Source organism: Urocitellus parryii, chromosome 2, assembly GCF_045843805.1.
Source record: "Urocitellus parryii isolate mUroPar1 chromosome 2, mUroPar1.hap1, whole genome shotgun sequence".
Taxonomy (NCBI): domain Eukaryota; kingdom Metazoa; phylum Chordata; class Mammalia; order Rodentia; family Sciuridae; genus Urocitellus; species Urocitellus parryii.
Window position 1 is genome coordinate 226,144,199 of NC_135532.1, and position 18,873 is coordinate 226,163,071.

General features: G+C 48.1%; 1 protein-coding gene across 2 annotated transcripts in view; it reads right to left on the reverse strand.

The window, feature by feature from the left end:
• Window positions 1–5,920: 5,920 nt before the first annotated feature.
• The window catches only part of Mcm3ap (minichromosome maintenance complex component 3 associated protein), a 45,400-nt gene continuing 32,447 nt past the window's right edge, over window positions 5,921–18,873 (reverse strand). The window contains exons 22-29 of one of the 2 annotated variants that reach the window (XM_026379858.2): window positions 15,901–16,159; window positions 15,602–15,699; window positions 14,053–14,443; window positions 12,897–13,154; window positions 12,311–12,440; window positions 10,393–10,599; window positions 7,399–7,549; window positions 5,921–6,406 (exon numbers count right to left, since the gene is read on the reverse strand). In XM_026379858.2, coding sequence (XP_026235643.1) covers window positions 6,248–6,406; window positions 7,399–7,549; window positions 10,393–10,599; window positions 12,311–12,440; window positions 12,897–13,154; window positions 14,053–14,443; window positions 15,602–15,699; window positions 15,901–16,159 — 1,653 coding nt within the window. In that variant the 3' untranslated portion in view covers window positions 5,921–6,247. The remainder of the gene's footprint in view (window positions 6,407–7,398; window positions 7,550–10,392; window positions 10,600–12,310; window positions 12,441–12,896; window positions 13,155–14,052; window positions 14,444–15,601; window positions 15,700–15,900; window positions 16,160–18,873) is intronic. The other variant, XM_026379859.2, reaches the window with a different exon arrangement.

The window sequence follows — 18,873 nt, forward strand, 5'->3', positions numbered from 1 at the left end:
CGCACTGCGCAGACGCGCGCCTCTGCTGACTGCACGGCCCAGTGGCCCGATGCCGCGCAGCCAATCAGAGCGCCACCAACCGGGCTCCTCGCGCCAGCTGCAGCGCTGGTGGGGCGCACGACAAAACACGCGGCCGGGGCGGGGCGCTAGGGGCGGGACTTGTGGGAGGGTCCTGCGAGGCGGGCAGCCCGGAGAGGCGGGACTGGGACCTGAAGGGCGTGGCTAAGGGGTCCAGTGGGCGGGGCGAGGACGGTGGGGGGCAGTGGGCGGGGCCAGCTCTTCCGGTACCTTCAGTCGCGGCGTCGGCCCCGGGCGTGAAAGGGCATGCGCCGTCCTATGGAGGGCGCCCCCGGGGCGGCCAGGAGGCTTGTGAGGAGGGTCCCACGGGGTCTGGGAGACAGGAGTTTGGGGACGACCTCAGATTCCGAGAGCCTCGGGGGTGGTGGCGGGCAGTGTAATCACAGTGTAATCACTGTGGCCTGAGGTGAGTGCGGGGGCGTGGGGCTGGAACCCTGGGTCAAGGGGGATGGAACTCGGAGATGGGGGGGGGAGCCCGGGGTCGAGAGATGAGGGGAGGTCATGGGAGATGAGGGGAGGTCATGGGAGATGAGGGGGGACGGGAGATGAGGGGGGACGGGAGATGAGGGAGGGCGGGAGATGGGGGGGACGGGAGATGAGGGGGGACGGGAGATGAGGGGGGACGGGAGATGAGGGAGGGCGGGAGATGAGGGAGGGCGGGAGATGAGGGGGGACGGGAGATGAGGGGGGACGGGAGATGAGGGAGGGCGGGAGATGGGGGGGACGGGAGATGAGGGGGGACGGGAGATGAGGGGGGACGGGAGATGAGGGAGGGCGGGAGATGAGGGAGGGCGGGAGATGAGGGGGGACGGGAGATGAGGGGGGACGGGAGATGGGGGGGCGGGAGATGAGGGAGGACGGGAGATGAGGGGGGACGGGAGATGAGGGAGGGCGGGAGATGAGGGGGGGCGGGAGATGAGGGGGGACGGGAGATGAGGGAGGGCGGGAGATGAGGGGGGACGGGAGATGAGGGGGGACGGGAGATGAGGGAGGGCGGGAGATGAGGGGGGACGGGAGATGGGGGGGGACGGGAGATGAGGGGGGGCGGGAGATGGGGGGGGACGGGAGATGAGGGGGGGCGGGAGATGAGGGAGGGCGGGAGATGAGGGGGGACGGGAGATGGGGGGGGACGGGAGATGGGGGGGGACGGGAGATGGGGGGGGACGGGAGATGAGGGGGGACGGGAGATGAGGGAGGGCGGGAGATGAGGGGGGACGGGAGATGAGGGGGGACGGGAGATGAGGGGGGACGGGAGATGAGGGGGGGCGGGAGATGGGGGGGGGCGGGAGATGAGGGGGGACGGGAGATGAGGGAGGGCGGGAGATGGGGGGGGACGGGAGATGGGGGGGGCGGGAGATGAGGGGGGGCGGGAGATGAGGGGGGGCGGGAGATGGGGGAGGGCGGGAGATGGGGGAGGGCGGGAGATGGGGGAGGGCGGGAGATGGGGGAGGGCGGGAGATGAGGGGGGACGGGAGATGAGGGAGGGCGGGAGATGAGGGAGGGCGGGAGATGGGGGGGGGCGGGAGATGAGGGGGGGCGGGAGATGAGGGGGGGCGGGAGATGGGGGGGGACGGGAGATGGGGGGGGCGGGAGATGAGGGGGGGCGGGAGATGAGGGGGGGCGGGAGATGAGGGGGGGCGGGAGATGAGGGGCCGGGGATCACGGGGGCGGGAGATGAGGGGGGGCGGGAGATGAGGGGCCGGGGATCACGGGGGCGGGAGATGAGGGGGGGCGGGAGATGAGGGGGGACGGGAGATGAGGGGGGACGGGAGATGGGGGGGGCGGGAGATGAGGGGGGGCGGGAGATGAGGGGGGGCGGGAGATGGGGGGGGCGGGAGATGGGGGGGGGCGGGAGATGGGGGAGGGGGGACGGGAGATGAGGGAGGGCGGGAGATGAGGGAGGGCGGGAGATGAGGGGGCGGGAGATGAGGGGGCGGGAGATGAGGGGGGACGGGAGATGGGGGGGACGGGAGATGAGGGAGGGCGGGAGATGAGGGAGGGCGGGAGATGAGGGAGGGCGGGAGATGAGGGGGGACGGGAGATGAGGGGGGACGGGAGATGGGGGGGACGGGAGATGGGGGGGACGGGAGATGGGGGGGACGGGAGATGAGGGGGGACGGGAGATGAGGGAGGGCGGGAGATGAGGGAGGGCGGGAGATGAGGGGGGACGGGAGATGAGGGGGGACGGGAGATGAGGGAGGGCGGGAGATGAGGGGGGGCGGGAGATGAGGGGGCGGGAGATGAGGGGGGACGGGAGATGGGGGGGACGGGAGATGAGGGAGGGCGGGAGATGAGGGAGGGCGGGAGATGAGGGAGGGCGGGAGATGAGGGGGGACGGGAGATGAGGGGGGACGGGAGATGGGGGGGACGGGAGATGGGGGGGACGGGAGATAGGGGGGACGGGAGATGAGGGGGGGCGGGAGATGAGGGGGGGCGGGAGATGAGGGGGGGCGGGAGATGAGGGGGGACGGGAGATGAGGGGGGACGGGAGATGAGGGGGGACGGGAGATGAGGGGGGACGGGAGATGAGGGGGGACGGGAGATGAGGGGGGACGGGAGATGAGGGGGGACGGGAGATGAGGGGGGACGGGAGATGAGGGGGGACGGGAGATATGGGGGGACGGGAGATATGGGGGGACGGGAGATGAGGGGGGACGGGAGATGAGGGGGGACGGGAGATGAGGGGGGGCGGGAGATGGGGGGGGACGGGAGATGGGGGGGGACGGGAGATGGGGGGGGACGGGAGATGGGGGGGGCGGGAGATGAGGGGGGGCGGGAGATGGGGGGGCGGGAGATGGGGGGGCGGGAGATGAGGGGCCGGGGATCACGGGGGCGGGAGATGAGGGGGGGCGGGAGATGAGGGGGGACGGGAGATGAGGGGGGACGGGAGATGGGGGGGGACGGGAGATGAGGGGGGGCGGGAGATGAGGGGGGGCGGGAGATGGGGGGGGGCGGGAGATGGGGGGGGCGGGAGATGAGGGAGGACGGGAGATGAGGGGGGACGGGAGATGAGGGGGGACGGGAGATGAGGGAGGGCGGGAGATGAGGGGGGGCGGGAGATGAGGGGGCGGGAGATGAGGGGCCGGGGATCACGGGGGCAGGAGATGAGGGGGGGCGGGAGCCCGGGGTCGGAGGGCAGGAGATGAGGGGGCCGGGAGCCCGGGGGTCACGGGGGCCCAGGGGTAGGGTGGACAGGCTTCGGGGGACCTCTGGGGTGGGCCGGAAGTTGGGCACCCCGGCCTCCAGCTGGACCAGCTGCCCCGCCCGCCCGCATCCCGGGAGGGCCCCCCACCTCCAGGTGCAGAGAGCAGGAACCTGGTCTCCCACCTGGAGTCCTGCACCAGGTGAGCGCAGGTCTCCATTAGAGAAGAGTCGTGTTGTTTTAGTGGACTGAACTTAGGAGGGAAAAATATCATTCTTTTTAATATACAAAGAAAAGAAAAACGTGAAACAGTCTTTGAGAATTCACAGGGCTACTTTGCCAGGGAGCTGTAAGAAGTCAGTGTTGGTGCCCACACCCTACAGGCTCACGGCTTTGGCCTGGACCATGGGTGTGTAGTAACACAGGGAAGGTTTGGTTGGAAATCTCAAGGTAAATTGGGGACATGTCGTGATATGTTTATTAAAGAGGAAATGTCCAGTAGGCTGGCATTCAAGTAGAGAGGAATTTGGTAGTCATCTGTTTTCATCATTTGAAATCGAAAGATTAGACTATCCGGGAAATCAGAGCTTCAGTAATCCCTGCGGCACCAACCTTTTCATGTCCAGGGGGTGAGAGTCAGGGAAGCCGGGTGAAGACCAGATCTGTGCTGAGGATTTGGAGGAATGTTAAAGGAGGACTGGGAATTGATGATTGGATGTGGCGAAACAATTTACTGGTGATTGACAAACTATCTCAGGAAACATGGGGAGAAATGACTAATGGCAGAATTTTTCTAAATTCTGATTAATTATGGAGTCTGAAAAGAGGTATTGACTTCCATTTCTTGCCCAAACACACATTTACAAGACAAAGACAAAACCAACAAAGAATGAAGATACCAGTTAGCAAGAGAGGCTGGGAGTGGATGGAAGAATGATAACTGACCTAGCAAACCAACAAAGTTAAAATCTATATATGTGGCTTAAACGAATAAAGAGACCACTCTTGTCAATAAATCCCAGGAGGGTACAAAAAACTGGAAACCTGCCAGTTGAGTCCTCCTCAAAGTTAAAACTGTTTAGGGTAGTTTAATAGCAATAAAAACTGGAATGATAATAATTTTTTTTTTTTACAAAGTCCAGCACAATAAATTGGGCAGGGAACAAGAGGAAGCAAAAAGATCACATATGTTTGGAAATTTGAGAACACCTGCCATAGAAATGATTTTGAAATTTTCAATAAACAGCCAGTTGCAGTGGGACATACCCGTAATACCAGCAGCTTAGGAGGCTGAGGCAGGAAGATCACAAAGCCAGCCTCAGCACCTTAGCAAGACCCTCTCTCTAAATAAAAAAAAAAAAAAAAAAAGAGGCTGGGGATGTGGTTAAGCACACCTAGGTTCAATCCTGATAACCAAAAATAATAATAAAAAGCAAACAAAATGGAATGATTTCCAGTCTATAATGCTATTCCCATTCAAATGATGAATCAAATTTAATGATAGAAATAAAGACATTTTAGATATGTGAGCTCAAGCTATTAGAACTAAGCTCCATCAAAATGAGAAAGCAGAGCAAGGAAGAGGAAGATATGACTTAGAATCTAGGAAATGTCCAAGCTGTGGCAGGAGGACCTTGGAGGGTGGTCTTCCACAGAAAGTGGAGCTAGTATTTTATCTGATGCATATGATTGTGTCACAAGAAGCTTTATTTACTCTTAGGGTAGAGAATTTTGGGTGAAGTTGCAATAGGAACAGAGAAAAACAAGCAAATTTAAAAAATAAGGCAATTATTAACTTTAGGAAAAAAATCAAAAGTTGTACCTCAAAAAAAAAAAATTCAGCAGCCAGTAGTAAATATGAACTCAGAATGGAGATTTCAGCCAACATGTTACACTGTTACATATTACAGGAAAGGAAATATAGGTATGTGTGAAGGGTATACATTGCAGGGAAGACAGGATGGAGAGCTAACTCCTCTCCCATTATAGGAAATTAACAATGTCTGAAATCAAGATTAAGAAATAACATTAAATATCTGTTGATAAACATGAAATGAATCACTGAAGAAATCCGTAAGAGTAGTGTTGGAATATAGGGATTGCCTGGCAGATCTGGTGAGGTTAGATGGTACTTGTTTCCTCATTGAAATATGTAGGGTCATTATCTAACAATATTGGAGGTTTGAAGAGAACCAGAAGACATGAAATAGTCTTCCAGGATTATAATTGGGAAATATGAGTATCAATTTAAGATTGGTAGTCATAATGTCACCAAGTCTGTTAATACTTTTCTCAAATTCATTCTCTTGTTCCATAGCAGCTGCTAGAACTCAGGCTTACAAACCTGCCTCTCCAACCTGGACAGCTGGAACACTCAGTTCTCAAGATTCCTGACTCATCTTCTCTCTTCCACATGGAACCATCTAAGAGCACAGAAAAACTAGTCACTTCCCTGTCTAATATCCTCTAACAACTGATTCCCAACCACTCAGAATATGGTCTGACCCTGCCTACCTGTTCCTTTCACATGGCCACACAACCAAACTGGTGCCTCTAGGCTTTCTTCATGTCCTCTCAAGTAAACTCTCCCATCTGTCCCAGCTTCCAGTCCAGGAATACCTATCAATGTACATTGTCAAGAGTCCTGTGTATATACACCTACATCTGTTAGCTCTCATGTGAGTGGGTGCTCCTGACAGGCAGGGCTCCTGTGCCTTACCCATCCCTACATAGCTGACACATAGGCACATCAGGGTCTGTGACTTTGCGGTGAGAATTAAGTTACACATGGAAATATAAGCTGCAAACAACTTCAACATTTGCAGGTGGGTGGGTGACAGTCTGAGATCAGGAAACATAAGAATATTTCACTCTGCAAACTGTGTAGGATCTGAGATTCAATTCAGATGGTTTATTTTTTTGCATGATTAATCACATTTTCAACAGTACATCAAGCATCTAAGAATAACATAATTTTGAGTAAAAGCAGAAATTCTTCTGGATGTAACTGCTCTCCACTTAGGCTGCTCAAATGTCCACCATGTCCAGTAGTGCAGAGAGATGGAGCTCAGAGGCAACTTCTTCTTCCCTTGAACTTCGGATCAGTCTTTCCAGATGCTTCAACCGTTCTGTCAGAGATGTACCTGTTGCCTCTGACTGCTGCAATTGCTCCTCTGTCCTTGCATTCTATTGGTATAAAAAAGCAGCTCGGGTTAACGTCATCTGGAGCCCACCACCACCACCTTGGCTAACATGCTTCTAGCCTCTTCCAATACATTCATGGAGCCAGTATCATCTGGAAATACACTGTTTCCCTTTGTATTCTATATGAATAATTTCCAGTGCCATTCATTTTTAATAAGATATCCTCGAGGGTTGTGACAATACATTCACCATATGAAGGTATTGTAACTTGCTTAACCAAACTCTCATCCTTGGACAGTTTGTTTCTACTTTTATGCAGCATAGTCAGCACTACAGCGAACTTTTTTTATACAGTAATTTTTATGAATATTTGGCAGGTTTTTTTTTTTAACGGCAGAATTAGTAAATCAAAAGGTATGAATATTTTTAAAAGTATTTCCCAATCTGATAACTAGAAACAGTATGTCATTTTGTTTTTAGCCCTTGTTAAGGGGCTTTCAAAAGCCTTCAGGAATACACTTTTCACCATCTAACAGCAAGATCTGTGGCTGAACTCTTGTTTCTTTAACCACTGAGGAAAAGATGGTGAAACAGAAAGCCACTAGGATCTGGCTTTGAAAAGTGACTCTGCCTCTAACCAGCTGAACACCCTGGGATGGCTTCTCTGAGCATGCCTTTTTCATTCACTAATTTCCCCAAGGAGAATTAATCCCAGAAGCAAGTCTAGGTGATGCCAAGGTTTAGACAGCATACGATCCCAAAACAGAATCTTCTGTTGTCACCTTTTTCATCAGTGCCCTTACTGCACAAGGGTTATAGGTTTCCTTCAGTTCTTAGGTATGTTTCAGTCCCATTCATTCATTTCACAAGCAGATACTCAATTGGTTGGGTCTCAACATCAGTTTTTCAAAAGTCTAAGATAGTAATTTATTGGCTTTCATGATATCACATGATGAATCAAGATACTACTTTGTTTTCCAGCACCACTCTTGTCTCTAATTCTAGTGTGAATGCCAAATGCACTCTCTTCTCACCTGTGAACTGGTTGTTGTAGGTATTTTTGCCACAGGTTCAATAGTCTGAGGAAGAGACACTAGTGTCTGAGGAAGGTAGAGGGGAAGAGAAGTTGTATCTGTCACTGTTCTCAAGTCTTGAGACAACCACTGCTGAAGCTGATCTTCAAACCTGAAACAATATGTGTTCAGAAACACCTAAGCACTAAGAAGCACAAAGTTAACTATCATTTTCCTTCTATGTATACCTCACTTTTTTTTTTAATATTTATTGTTTAGTTCTCGGCGGACACAACATCTTTGTTGGTATGTGGTGCTGAGGATCAAACCGGGGCCGCATGCATGCCAGGCGAGCGAGCTACCGCTTGAGCCACATCCCCAGCCCTACCATACATTTTTTAAAACCTATCACTGAGCTACATCCCTGGCCTTTTATTTTGGGGTCTCTCTGAGTTGCCCAAACTTGTAATCATCCTGCTTCAGTCTTCCAAGTTGATGGGATTAGTGGCATGTGTGACCATGTCCAGCTCTCATGTCTTGATAGATTTCAAAATCTACAAATTGCTGCTTATAATTTAAAACTAACTCAAAATAATATCCCAATAGCATCTAACACACTCACACTCCACTGCTGTGTATCTCCATACACTGGTCTTTTTAAGAAAAACAATCTGAAGCTGGGCACGGTGGCAGCATTTGTCCCAGCTACTTAGGAGGCTGAGGCAGGAGGATCACTTGGGCTCAGAATCTGAGGCCACACTAGGCAACATAGTGAGACTCTGTCTCATATAAAATACATATACATGGTCTGGAGCTGCAGCTCAGTGGTAGAGCACACTTACGTAATTATATATATATATATATATATATATATATATATATATATATATATATATATAGGTAAACTCACTTTTAGCAATAATGGTGAACTCCTTCACTCTTTCCAACACATTTATCAAGCACCCACCAAATGCAAAGCACCTTTCTAACTACCAGGGATGTAGCACTGAAACAAAACAGACAAGGCCCCAACCCTAACCTGTCTTTAGTGACAGACAAGGAACAAAGCAAACAGTCTGATAAAGAAAGATAAAGCAGAGCCATGGAAACAAGGAGGGCAGGGATAAGCAAGGGAAGCCTAACATAAAAGCAGATGCTTGAGCAGAGACCTGGAATGGGAGTGGCTGGGGAATGAGGCCAAGAAAAGCAAACCCAGAAGTCAAGAAAGAAGATGGGGCCCAAGTCACACAGGGCCTGGGTCACCCTTGTAAGGAATCTGCCTTTACTTCCAGGTGAAAGAGGAAGTCACTGAAAGGTTGTGAGCAAAGGAGTGACATGACCTCTACACCTGAAAGGTGCCCACTGTGTCAGTTGCTGCTAGTTTATGGCCTACTGTAATAATCCACAAGGAAAGTGACATCATTTTAGGCCAGGTGAGAGCCATGGAAGTCACACCAAATGGTCTAATTCTGAGTATACTTTCATTAGAGCCAACAGGATTTGAAGATGATCAGGACATAGGGGCGTGCTTCTGAGCATCTAGAAGGATTGTATTGCCATCACACAAAAGACCACCGAAGGAGGGGTGGTTGGGGGAAAATTGGATGTGGAGTATGTTAACTTTGCAATGCCTGACATCCAATAGATGTCTAAAGATGAGTTCAAGAAATAATAGGAAGCCAGGAACATGTCTTATGCCTGTAAGCCCAACAACTTGGGAGGCTGAGACAGGAGGATCACAAGTTTGAGGCCAGCCTGGGAAACATAGCAGGACCTTCCCCCCCACACACCCCATCTCAAAAAATAAATAAAAAGGGCTGGAGATGTAGCTCACCAGTAGAGCACACCAGGTTTTAATCCCCAGAACCACAAAAAAACAATAGGACATTCAAGTTTGGAATTCAGAGGACTCAAGTTTGAAGGAAATTTGGAGTTAGAATTTTGGAGTTATCTAAAAACCCATGAGTGCATAAAATCACAGAGGAGTGGGTACAGATGATCCAGATGTTAGGTCTGGAGTTGGGCCCGAGAATCAGTTGAGAGGTGAGGATTAGCCAGCACTTAAATCCTGGGGAGGGGACTAGGGGCATCCTAGCAGCAAGGAACAAAGGTGTGGACAGCTGACAGGGGACAAGGAGGAGCAATGCCAACATGTATTCACGTTTGCACACTGACTGGTACATTCTAGCAGACAATGACATAGGAGAGGGACACCTACTGGTTGAGTGCCCTTAAGTGTGTGGAAGATGAGATCCAAGGGGAAGGCTGACTTTGGCTACCAGCTGAATGATTCCTCCCCATCTAGGGGACATGGAATGGGCTGGTCAGAGAGAGGCTCCTAGACATGGTTGCTCAAGACAGTGGAGGCAGGAGCATGACCTATATAAAGTCCCTTCTAACTAGTTTTATTTCTTAGTAAAACTATAAACAAGGCCACCAAGTGAAAACTCAAGGGGGAGTGGGGGGCAGGGAGGGATACAAAGGTTCAGCACCAGCTCCTACTCATTCAGAGTAGAATAAGACAGAGAAGTCTCAGACTCGCCAAGGGCAGACGGCCACTGTTTAGCACTCGCCATCTTTTGGGTAGATTCAGCCACATGTATTTCCTACAAAAAATCTGAAGCTAACTTTCAATAACAATTAGTGAAGTCAATTTCAAATAACATAACCATTAAAAACATAATCACTGGGCTGGGATTGTGGCTCAGAGATAGAGCTCTTGCCTAGCATTCATGAGGCACTGGGTTTGATCCTCAGCACCACATAAAAAACAAAGGTATTGTGTCCACCTACAACTAGAAAATAAATTAAAAAACAAAACAATCACCTAGGGCACTGCCTGTCTTCCAAGAGGTTATACTTTGCAAATGTTTGACTCACTTTCTTTTTCAAACAAAATTACATCACTAAGCCTTCTGGTCTTTTTGCCCTAGCTGTCTATTCAAATGAGCAACTACTCTCCTTGCATGAAGCGAACTGAACAGCACACATGAATCAGAAGGGAACAGGCCTCACCTCTTATTCTCCTCCTTCTCCATTAATAGACTACTGGACAGACACTGCACCAGGAGCTCCTGGGCAGAAGCTCCTCGTATCAGATCCTCTGTACTGAGACTCCGCTCCTCTGGGTCACACTCTTCATTCCTCTTCCCTTTATGGTGCACGTGAAGTAACGGAGTAGGAAAATTGCTTGCAGAATAATGAAAAGACTTTATCCCCAAACTGTAAGTACATGTTTTGAAATGCTTATGGTGAGGAAAGTGGGAGAAAGGATTCCTACAGCACTGCGAAGCATATGGGCAGGTCACACACATGCACCTACCCTAAGCAGTCACAAGCCTCAGACCTCCTGTGACGGATCAAGCCTGGGTCAGTCCTGTATCTGCCTCTAGAATTCCCTCAATTCAGGGAATGGGGCTCAGAGAGAAGGTAGCCCCCTGACTGCTGGGTGATCTTCACACATAGCAGGATCAAGAGACATTGTTGCTCCTGGAATCTTCTGCTCTCATGGGGCAGCTGGGCTCTTAGAGCTTCTCCACTTTGGGTCTTGCTTCCCATCCCAGGGCTCCATACAGATTCTCTATTTTGCCCTGCTTTGGCCTATATTGCACCTGTTCTTAAACTTTACATCTAGCTCTTGAATCCATCTGGAAGAATGTCTGCAAATGGTTGGAGAGGGGTTCTAACGGTTCTTTCTAAAGAGATGGCAATGTCTGCCCTTTCACAACTAATCTGACTTGGCACTGCAGTCCTGTCACATACAGTTCTATTTCTGGACTTTCCATTCTGGTCTGTAATACACTAGCATTACCATCTGGTTTTAAGTATTGTAGCTTTACCATATATTTTGATATTAGACTAAGCAGACCTTCTTTCTTAGTCTTAATCAAAATCTTCTCAGCAATTGCTACCTATTTTATTATCCTGAAGAATTTTAGAATTAATTTGTCAATATCAGTGGGAAATACTATTGGCCTTTGATTAGCAATGCCCTGACTTTATGGTTGGCACTGGCACCTTTATAACATTGCATATTTTTCATGTCAAAAGCTAGTCTATGTCTCATTTATTCAGGGTTCCTTTGCACATTCAAGCCTCTGAACACTCCCTTGCTGGGGTTAAGGCGTTGCCTGTCAATTCATGATGACAGGGGTTTGTGCTGTTGTGAGAATTTTTTATAGGTTGTCAGTCATCTTTCTGAACTCTGGACAGTCCTAAGGGATCAGTTGTGGGTTATCACAGACTGACAGGTACACTGTCTGGAAATTACAGTTCTCCTTTGATAATTTTTGCCCATCTATCCCATGTCACTACAGTAGTCAGGATCCAGGACAATAGGCAGCAGCAGTGACAACATGAACAACAAATACTGCTTGCTTTGCTGTTTTCTGTCTTTTCTTTTTTTCCTTTCCTTTTTGGTAGTTTAATGGATTTTTTTTTTAACTGAAACATCATAATAACATCAAGAATGAGTTTAAGTTTTAATAAATACATTTCAACAACTAATAAAATGATCTCTTATTTTCATATTGTGGCAAAAGACTACATTAATAGATTTCTACTGTTGATATTGTTTATCTTGTGAGAAAGACCACTTGGGAATTTTTTTAGATATTCAAGACTGCATATACCAACACTTTACTTGGTATTTTTAAGCCAGGTTTGTGGGACAAGGTACCAATCTTCTCATTTGCACTCTCCCAACTGGATATGACTTCAGGGTCAGGCTCATCTGATAAATTAAGTGCGATGCCTCTGACTTTGTTTTAGAACAGTTCTGTGACAACAGAATGATCTGTGCTTTAAGGATTATCAAAACTGACCCACGATGGGCGAGATTCAGTGTGCCAAATGCCAATTTCCACAGTGTACTTTTGGATAAGAACAATATGATTTAGGACAGCAACAGAAACACACTGAACATGGAACTCACCGTCCTTGACTCAGCTGTAGCTCCTTCTGTGTCTGCACTCTGGCTTGTTCCCATGACAAAGGAACATCATAGTTTTTCAAATGGTTTTTAAAGAAATATACACATATCTGACCATCTTCACTCAATGCCTCTGAGAAAACAATACAAAAATAGATTAAAAACATTATCAAAAGAGCAACAGGTCGCCACTTGGCATTTGCTCAAACTTATTGATTTAATGACAGCCTTCTGACTAATACTACTTCCATGCTTTGGTCATTTAACACTCCGAGTGTACATGAGCCACTCAAGGTCCAGACAGCTCATGTCCAGGCTGTGGCAGCACCAATAACAACTCTCAGAGCTACAGATCTCCTCTAATTAGAATCAACTTAGGAGGCCTGTTTCAGGCAGGGGAATCCAGATCTCCTGGAACCTTCTTAGTTCTTCCCAATGTTTACACGTCACATGGAAGTCACTGGACTTAGAGGGAAGTCCTAAGGAAATGGAGACTGGGGAAAAGAAGCAACATCAAATAAATACAATCCTTTGCTAAAACGGAACCAGGAAAGTCTCATGAGGACCTACAGCGCCAAGCTCTAACTACCTGAGATGACAGGAAGCCTGGGGGGCATCCAATCCCTCAGCTTGTGGTTGATGCACAAGGCAATAATGTCATCCCAAGGAATCTCCTCGACAGAGGGTCCTGCCCCCTGGTCCATTGAGGGGCTCTTGTTCTTCCACCTGCGGTATGTTCTGCGGAGTAGGTTCTCCACCTGTGATTGGAGGACGGGCTGCGTCTGGCGTGAGCTGGGGATCTGGGAGGTATACTGGACAACCATGGAGCATACAGGAAGCCAGGGTGCTGAAGAGAAAGTGCCTCATGAATTACAGGTTTGACCAAAGTAGAGGTGAGAATGTACATGAAAATGTTAATACTATCTCTGTTAGGTAACAGCAACTGTATAGTTGGTAGTCTGCTTTCAAATATATACACAGCAGAACCACAGCTGTTGAGGGAAAGAAGAGCTTGCTCCCAAGGCCCACCCCAGATACTCTTGACAACATGGATCTATGGCTACCCGGGAATCATATTTATAACAAGCAGCCAGGAAAATCTCGGGAAGGTGATCTTGGTTTCCCCTGGGGAACACCACCTAGCTGAGGACACAGAGGGCTTCCATTGAGTGGTTCACTTCCCTTCAGGTTTCTTGAATGATGAGAATTTGGAAGGGTACTGAGGCCCAAAGTGAGTAAGCATGCTGAGGCCCCACACTCTGCCAGATAAGTAGCCATCAGGCACATTACCTAACACCAGCATTCATGTGTGAAGAAGCAACCCCTGCCAGGCTAGGCTTGAGCCAACTGAGGTGACCTACAGATGCTCCATCACAATGGCCCAAAGGCCTGACCAGGAACACTAGGCACAGGCAGGGTTCAAAGGAACATGGACATAAATCAGAACTGATGTCATGGTCCCAGAAGAGCCAACAGCTCAAGGACAACTTCTGTTCCAATAATTGGGACCTATGAGGAAGGGCTGCCGGGGGCTAGTGCTGGGAAAAGGTCAAGAGTCCCCACTCCATAAAAATCCCTGGCTCCTTAAACCAATGAACGCAAAGGCAGGTGCAGGTGGATGCACAGCTGAGGTGGACTGCAGACCTCACACTGAACCCAGTACATGCAGGATGGTCACATCAAGAAGAAAACATGAGGCTCTGCTACAGCCAGCCCTCCACTTCTCTCTCAGTATAAACACATACCTGCTGCAGGTGGAAGGTCCATCTGTGGGAGCTGGAACCCAAGCACAGCCTGCTTCAGCCAAGCCAGGTGCTCTGGGGAGTTCCAGTGAAGGTGAGGAAGCAGCTGGCTACCTCCTGCCTCAGCAAATTCAGTGACAGGCCATGACAAGTCACATAGCTGCTCAGAGGACACCACAGAGGCCAGGAACTGCAGCACACTGTTAAAGAGCTCAATGATGGCACTGGGCTCCTGTGAGGCCAGGCCACCCAGACGTCTCTCTCTTCTGTCATGGAAAAACCGACCACTAAATTCATGGCCAATCCCATCCTCAATGTACTGAATAAGAGTCTGGCAACAAAGGTCAAGAACGTGGGGGCAGCGAGAGACCAGCCACTGCACTGCCTGAGAAACCTAAAAAGCAAAGACAGTTGGGAAAGATATGGTTAAATAATTCACAATGGTTTTCAAAAACAGTTTTCTGAAATGATTTGGTACTTTACTCATAACTGATTGAGGTAGGTGCCACCATAGTACCAGGCTTTAACCACAGGTAGTAGGAAGGGCCTATAAGGTTCTTCTGTGATTGAGTGGCTGTCTAGGGCCCTGGAGACACACCAGGCAACAGCAAAAGAGTGTGTCCCCACCAGTACCATCCAGCTAAGGAGTGGGGCCTGCAGGAACTCCCTGTAACGGCCCAGGGCCCCAGGAAACCATCCCTGCACATCCTCTTTACCACACACAAAAATGGAAGGCATATCTCTTGGCCAAAGAACAGCTTCATTACATGCCAGGATGCCTTCACACCTACAGTTATCTTCCTTTTTGAAGTTATTTTTATTTTTATTGTTAGTACTTCTTTCTCTAGGTGCAATTAGTCAGCTGTCATCTCACATAACATGTCTTTACATATTTCATGGACAACCACTCTAGAAAAATAACACTGGTATCTGATGTTGCCATATAAGGCATAAATGGTCATATTTTAAATTCATAAAAACAATACTAAGCTACTTAGAAGACGAAGGCAGCAGGATCACAAGTTTGAGGCCAGCCTCAGCAACTTAGCAAGACCTGGATTCAAAATAAAAAGAACTGTGATAAAGTGTCCATAAGATCTATCCTAACATGGAGAGGGTGGGAGTAAAATTTATATGAACAATTTGATTTGCTGTAGATAGCAGAATATGGGCAAATTTTATCTTTTATTTTGAATCCTGCTTATATCTTTAGAAAATTATGTAGATAAAACAAAATTAAAATATATATTAATATATATAAAACTTCAGATAGATCAGAAGGGAAACAAAAAAAATTATCTTGATGGACCTTTAAAGATGATGAAACCTAGATGGGAGCAGTGGCAAATGCGTGTACATCTCAGTAACTTGGGAAGCTGAAGCTGGAAGATCGCAAATTCAAGACCAGACTCAGCAACTAAAGATGTTTAAAAACTTAGTGAGACCCTGTCTCAGAATAAAAAATAAAAGGAATGGGGATACAACTCAGTGGTAGAGCGCCCCTGGATTCCATCTCTAGTACCAAAACAAAACAAAACAAAAAAACCCTTACCTTCATGGTGCCTTGTAAATCATTAATAGAATTAGGAATCTCAGTAACAGTGTAATCTGAAATCAGCTTAGCTGAAACCAAGTCCTGTAGCATCAGACCTTTAAGATAAACAGATGACAGTCATTTGTCTGCACTTGCTTGCACACCTGACACCTCACAGTGCTGACCCCTCCCTACCCAGCAGTGGAGAGATGCAGTGGGTCTCTAGTCTCAGTAGTTCCTAACACCACTGCTTACACCCATGGCTCCACTCATTTATTAAGCAATGCCAGTTCATAAAAGGGACTTCCTTCACAAACCATCCTCCACTTCCTTCCTGACATCATCCCTTCCGGAGCTGGGCACAAGGACCACCAGTGGAAGTGCAGGCTGAAAGGGTTTGGCCTGCAGGAGCTGCTTGAGCTGCAACAAGGCCGATAGCCAGTACACATCCTCCTCTGCCACGTCGTCACTCTTCACTTTGGGGGCAAGCAGCAGCATGAGCCCACTGGCTCCCAAGAGGTCCTTCTGGGTCTCCACAGCATCAAGGGCACCGTCACTGAGGGTACCACAGGCCACCTGCAACAGCACCCAGACCATCATGATGGATGCTCCAGGGAACAAGTTAGTAGTGTATGGTCTGCCCCAGGGCAACTGCAGCCTAAGATCCCCAAGCACCAAACATTTACTATGCTCTGGACAGGCTAGGCCAGCCTTCCTTCATGAGACCATGAATTAAGTGTGAAAAAATTCCAGGTCAATAGATAATTTAACCTCTAATAAGAGCTATTTGACTATATTTCTATAATCTTTTTTGGTACTGGGGATTGAACTCGGGCACTCGACTTGATCACTGAGTTACATCCCCAGCCCTGTTTTATTTGGAGACAGGGTCTTACTGAGTTGCTTAGCACCTCGCTTTTACTAAGGCTGGCTCTGAACTTGCAATTCTCCTGCCTCAGCCTCCCAAGCCACCACTGTGTACAGCTCACATTTCTATAATCTTAATGAACCTTAAACAGGTATAAAACAGTTAAGATCATGATGCAGAAAATGGGAAAGGCAAGCCAGCAGCAAACAAGGGATTCTGATGCATTTCTAGAGAGCAATAATGAGATAGGTCAGAGAAGCAGAGGGAGCTAGCTTCATAAGACTGCTGGGGGCACTGGCCACCCCTAACCCCACCCTGAGATCACCAGAAACTACCCAGGAAGAGTGGGATATGTCCTTACTAAAGAAACTAAATAGCCCACAGAACAGGTATTCAGCTCCAGACAGTTGGGGATCCCCCTAAAAAAGGTTGGCTTGCTAAACTTCTTGCCAACCTTTATGGTCTCACTCAGGTATAGCTGGATAGTCTCAGCTAAGGTATTAGAGGAGTTCCCAGCACAAAAGAGATCCAGGGGAAACAGATGGTACACAGATCATATGCAAATGTAGATCCAAAAATCCCTGTTGTCCTCAAAGATGTAATCAATGCATCCCCAAATAGAAATGAGATGCTATAAGGAAATCTTCCAGAACACATCATACCAAAAATAAGAAAAAGGATAAGAGGAACATATGATCAATTGATGAGGTCCAACATCTATCAAATAGGGGCTTCAGAGTAAAATGAAAATAGAGAAGGAAAGTAGGTGACATAGGGGCACAAAAACTGTCCCAAAAATGAAATGAGTCTCCAGCCCTGGGTGTGCTGGTGCATGCCTGTAATCCAGGCAACTTGGGAGGCTAAGGCAGGGGAATCACTAGTTTGAGGCTAGCCTTGGCAACTTAGTGACACTCTTGTTTCAAAATAACGATTTTTAAAAAGAAAGGATCTGGGGCTGGGCATGTGGCTCAAGCGGTAGCGCGCTCGCCTGGCATGCGTGCGGCCCGGGTTCGATCCTCAGCACCACATACAAACAAAGATGTTTTGTCTGCCAAGAACTGAAAAATAAATATTAAAAAAAAAAAATTCTCCCCCTCCCTCCCTCCCTCCCTCCCTCCCCCTCTCTCTCTCTCTCTCTCTCTCTCTCTCTCTCTCTCTCTTAAAAAAAAAAAGAAAGGATCTGGGGCTGGGATTGTGGCTCAGATGTAGAGTGCTCGCCTACCATGCATGAGGCATTGGGTTCGATCCTCAGCACCACATAAATGTAAAATAAAGATACCGTGTTCACCTAAAACTAAAAAATACTTAAAAAAAAAAAAAAAGAAAGGATCTGGGTATGTAGCTCAGTGACAAAGCACCCCTGGATTCAATCCCTAGTACAAGAGAAGAGGAAAGAGTAAAGGAAAAGAGAATTCTCTGACATTTCAATAGCAATCATAAATGCTAGTGACAATAGAGCAAAATTGATAGAAAAATCATTTTCTATAATTTTAAAAACCTTGATAAACTAAGAAACAAATGTAAGGATAAAACAAATATGTTTTTAGAAAGGAAAGGACTTGGAAAATCCCCCTTCTATGCATCCTTCCTTTGAAGCAGCTGAAAACATACCATCAAATGACGACTAAACCAAGAGAAACTACTACTGCTGCTGCTAATGATGATATAAGCAAGGTCCTGGTATCGGCCAGGAAATGTTTTAAGAACTCTGCACGTACAAACTCATTTCACCTCAAGGGCCTGATGAGCATCATGCCACATATTAGGTGCACTGCGTTACATGGCTTATTTTAACTTCTATGACTAAAACAGATAATATCAGTCAGAGAATAAAACAGATGTATCAATCAGAGTATCCCTACATAAGTGGCACAGAGACGCTAAGGAGCTTTCTCAAGGTCACAAAATTAGCAGGTGGAAGAACAGAGACAGATGCTCACAAGGATGGCTCAAAGATGCATGCTATTTGTATAGAGGTCCCAGTAACAGCCATACCCTGGTAGAAGGTATCAGCCCAGGGTAGAACAAGAGGATGGCACTTTCTCAGAGGGAGGGCTCCAAGGAAAGAAGAGACATGGATATATCAGGCCAAGTGACAGAACATGTGGAAAACTCTACTGAGATATATATAGTCTACACAATAACAATTAAAAAGATACAGAGAATCTATGTAAGTGAGGAAAGAAGGCATCTATTAAAGAAAAAAAGATGTCATAGAAGAACACTTCTGGTTCAGAGACATCAAAATGGGACCCCACTTGCTGAAGTAATAATAAAAGGGATGGTTATAGCTATCCTGGGACGATGATGGGACCCTGATATAAAAGGTCTCTCCTCACCTAGGTTGGTGTGTGACACCAAGTTGGCTCCCACATCCCCCCTCCTAGTACCTACACCTTGCAGAGTCCTCTGCCCTGAATAT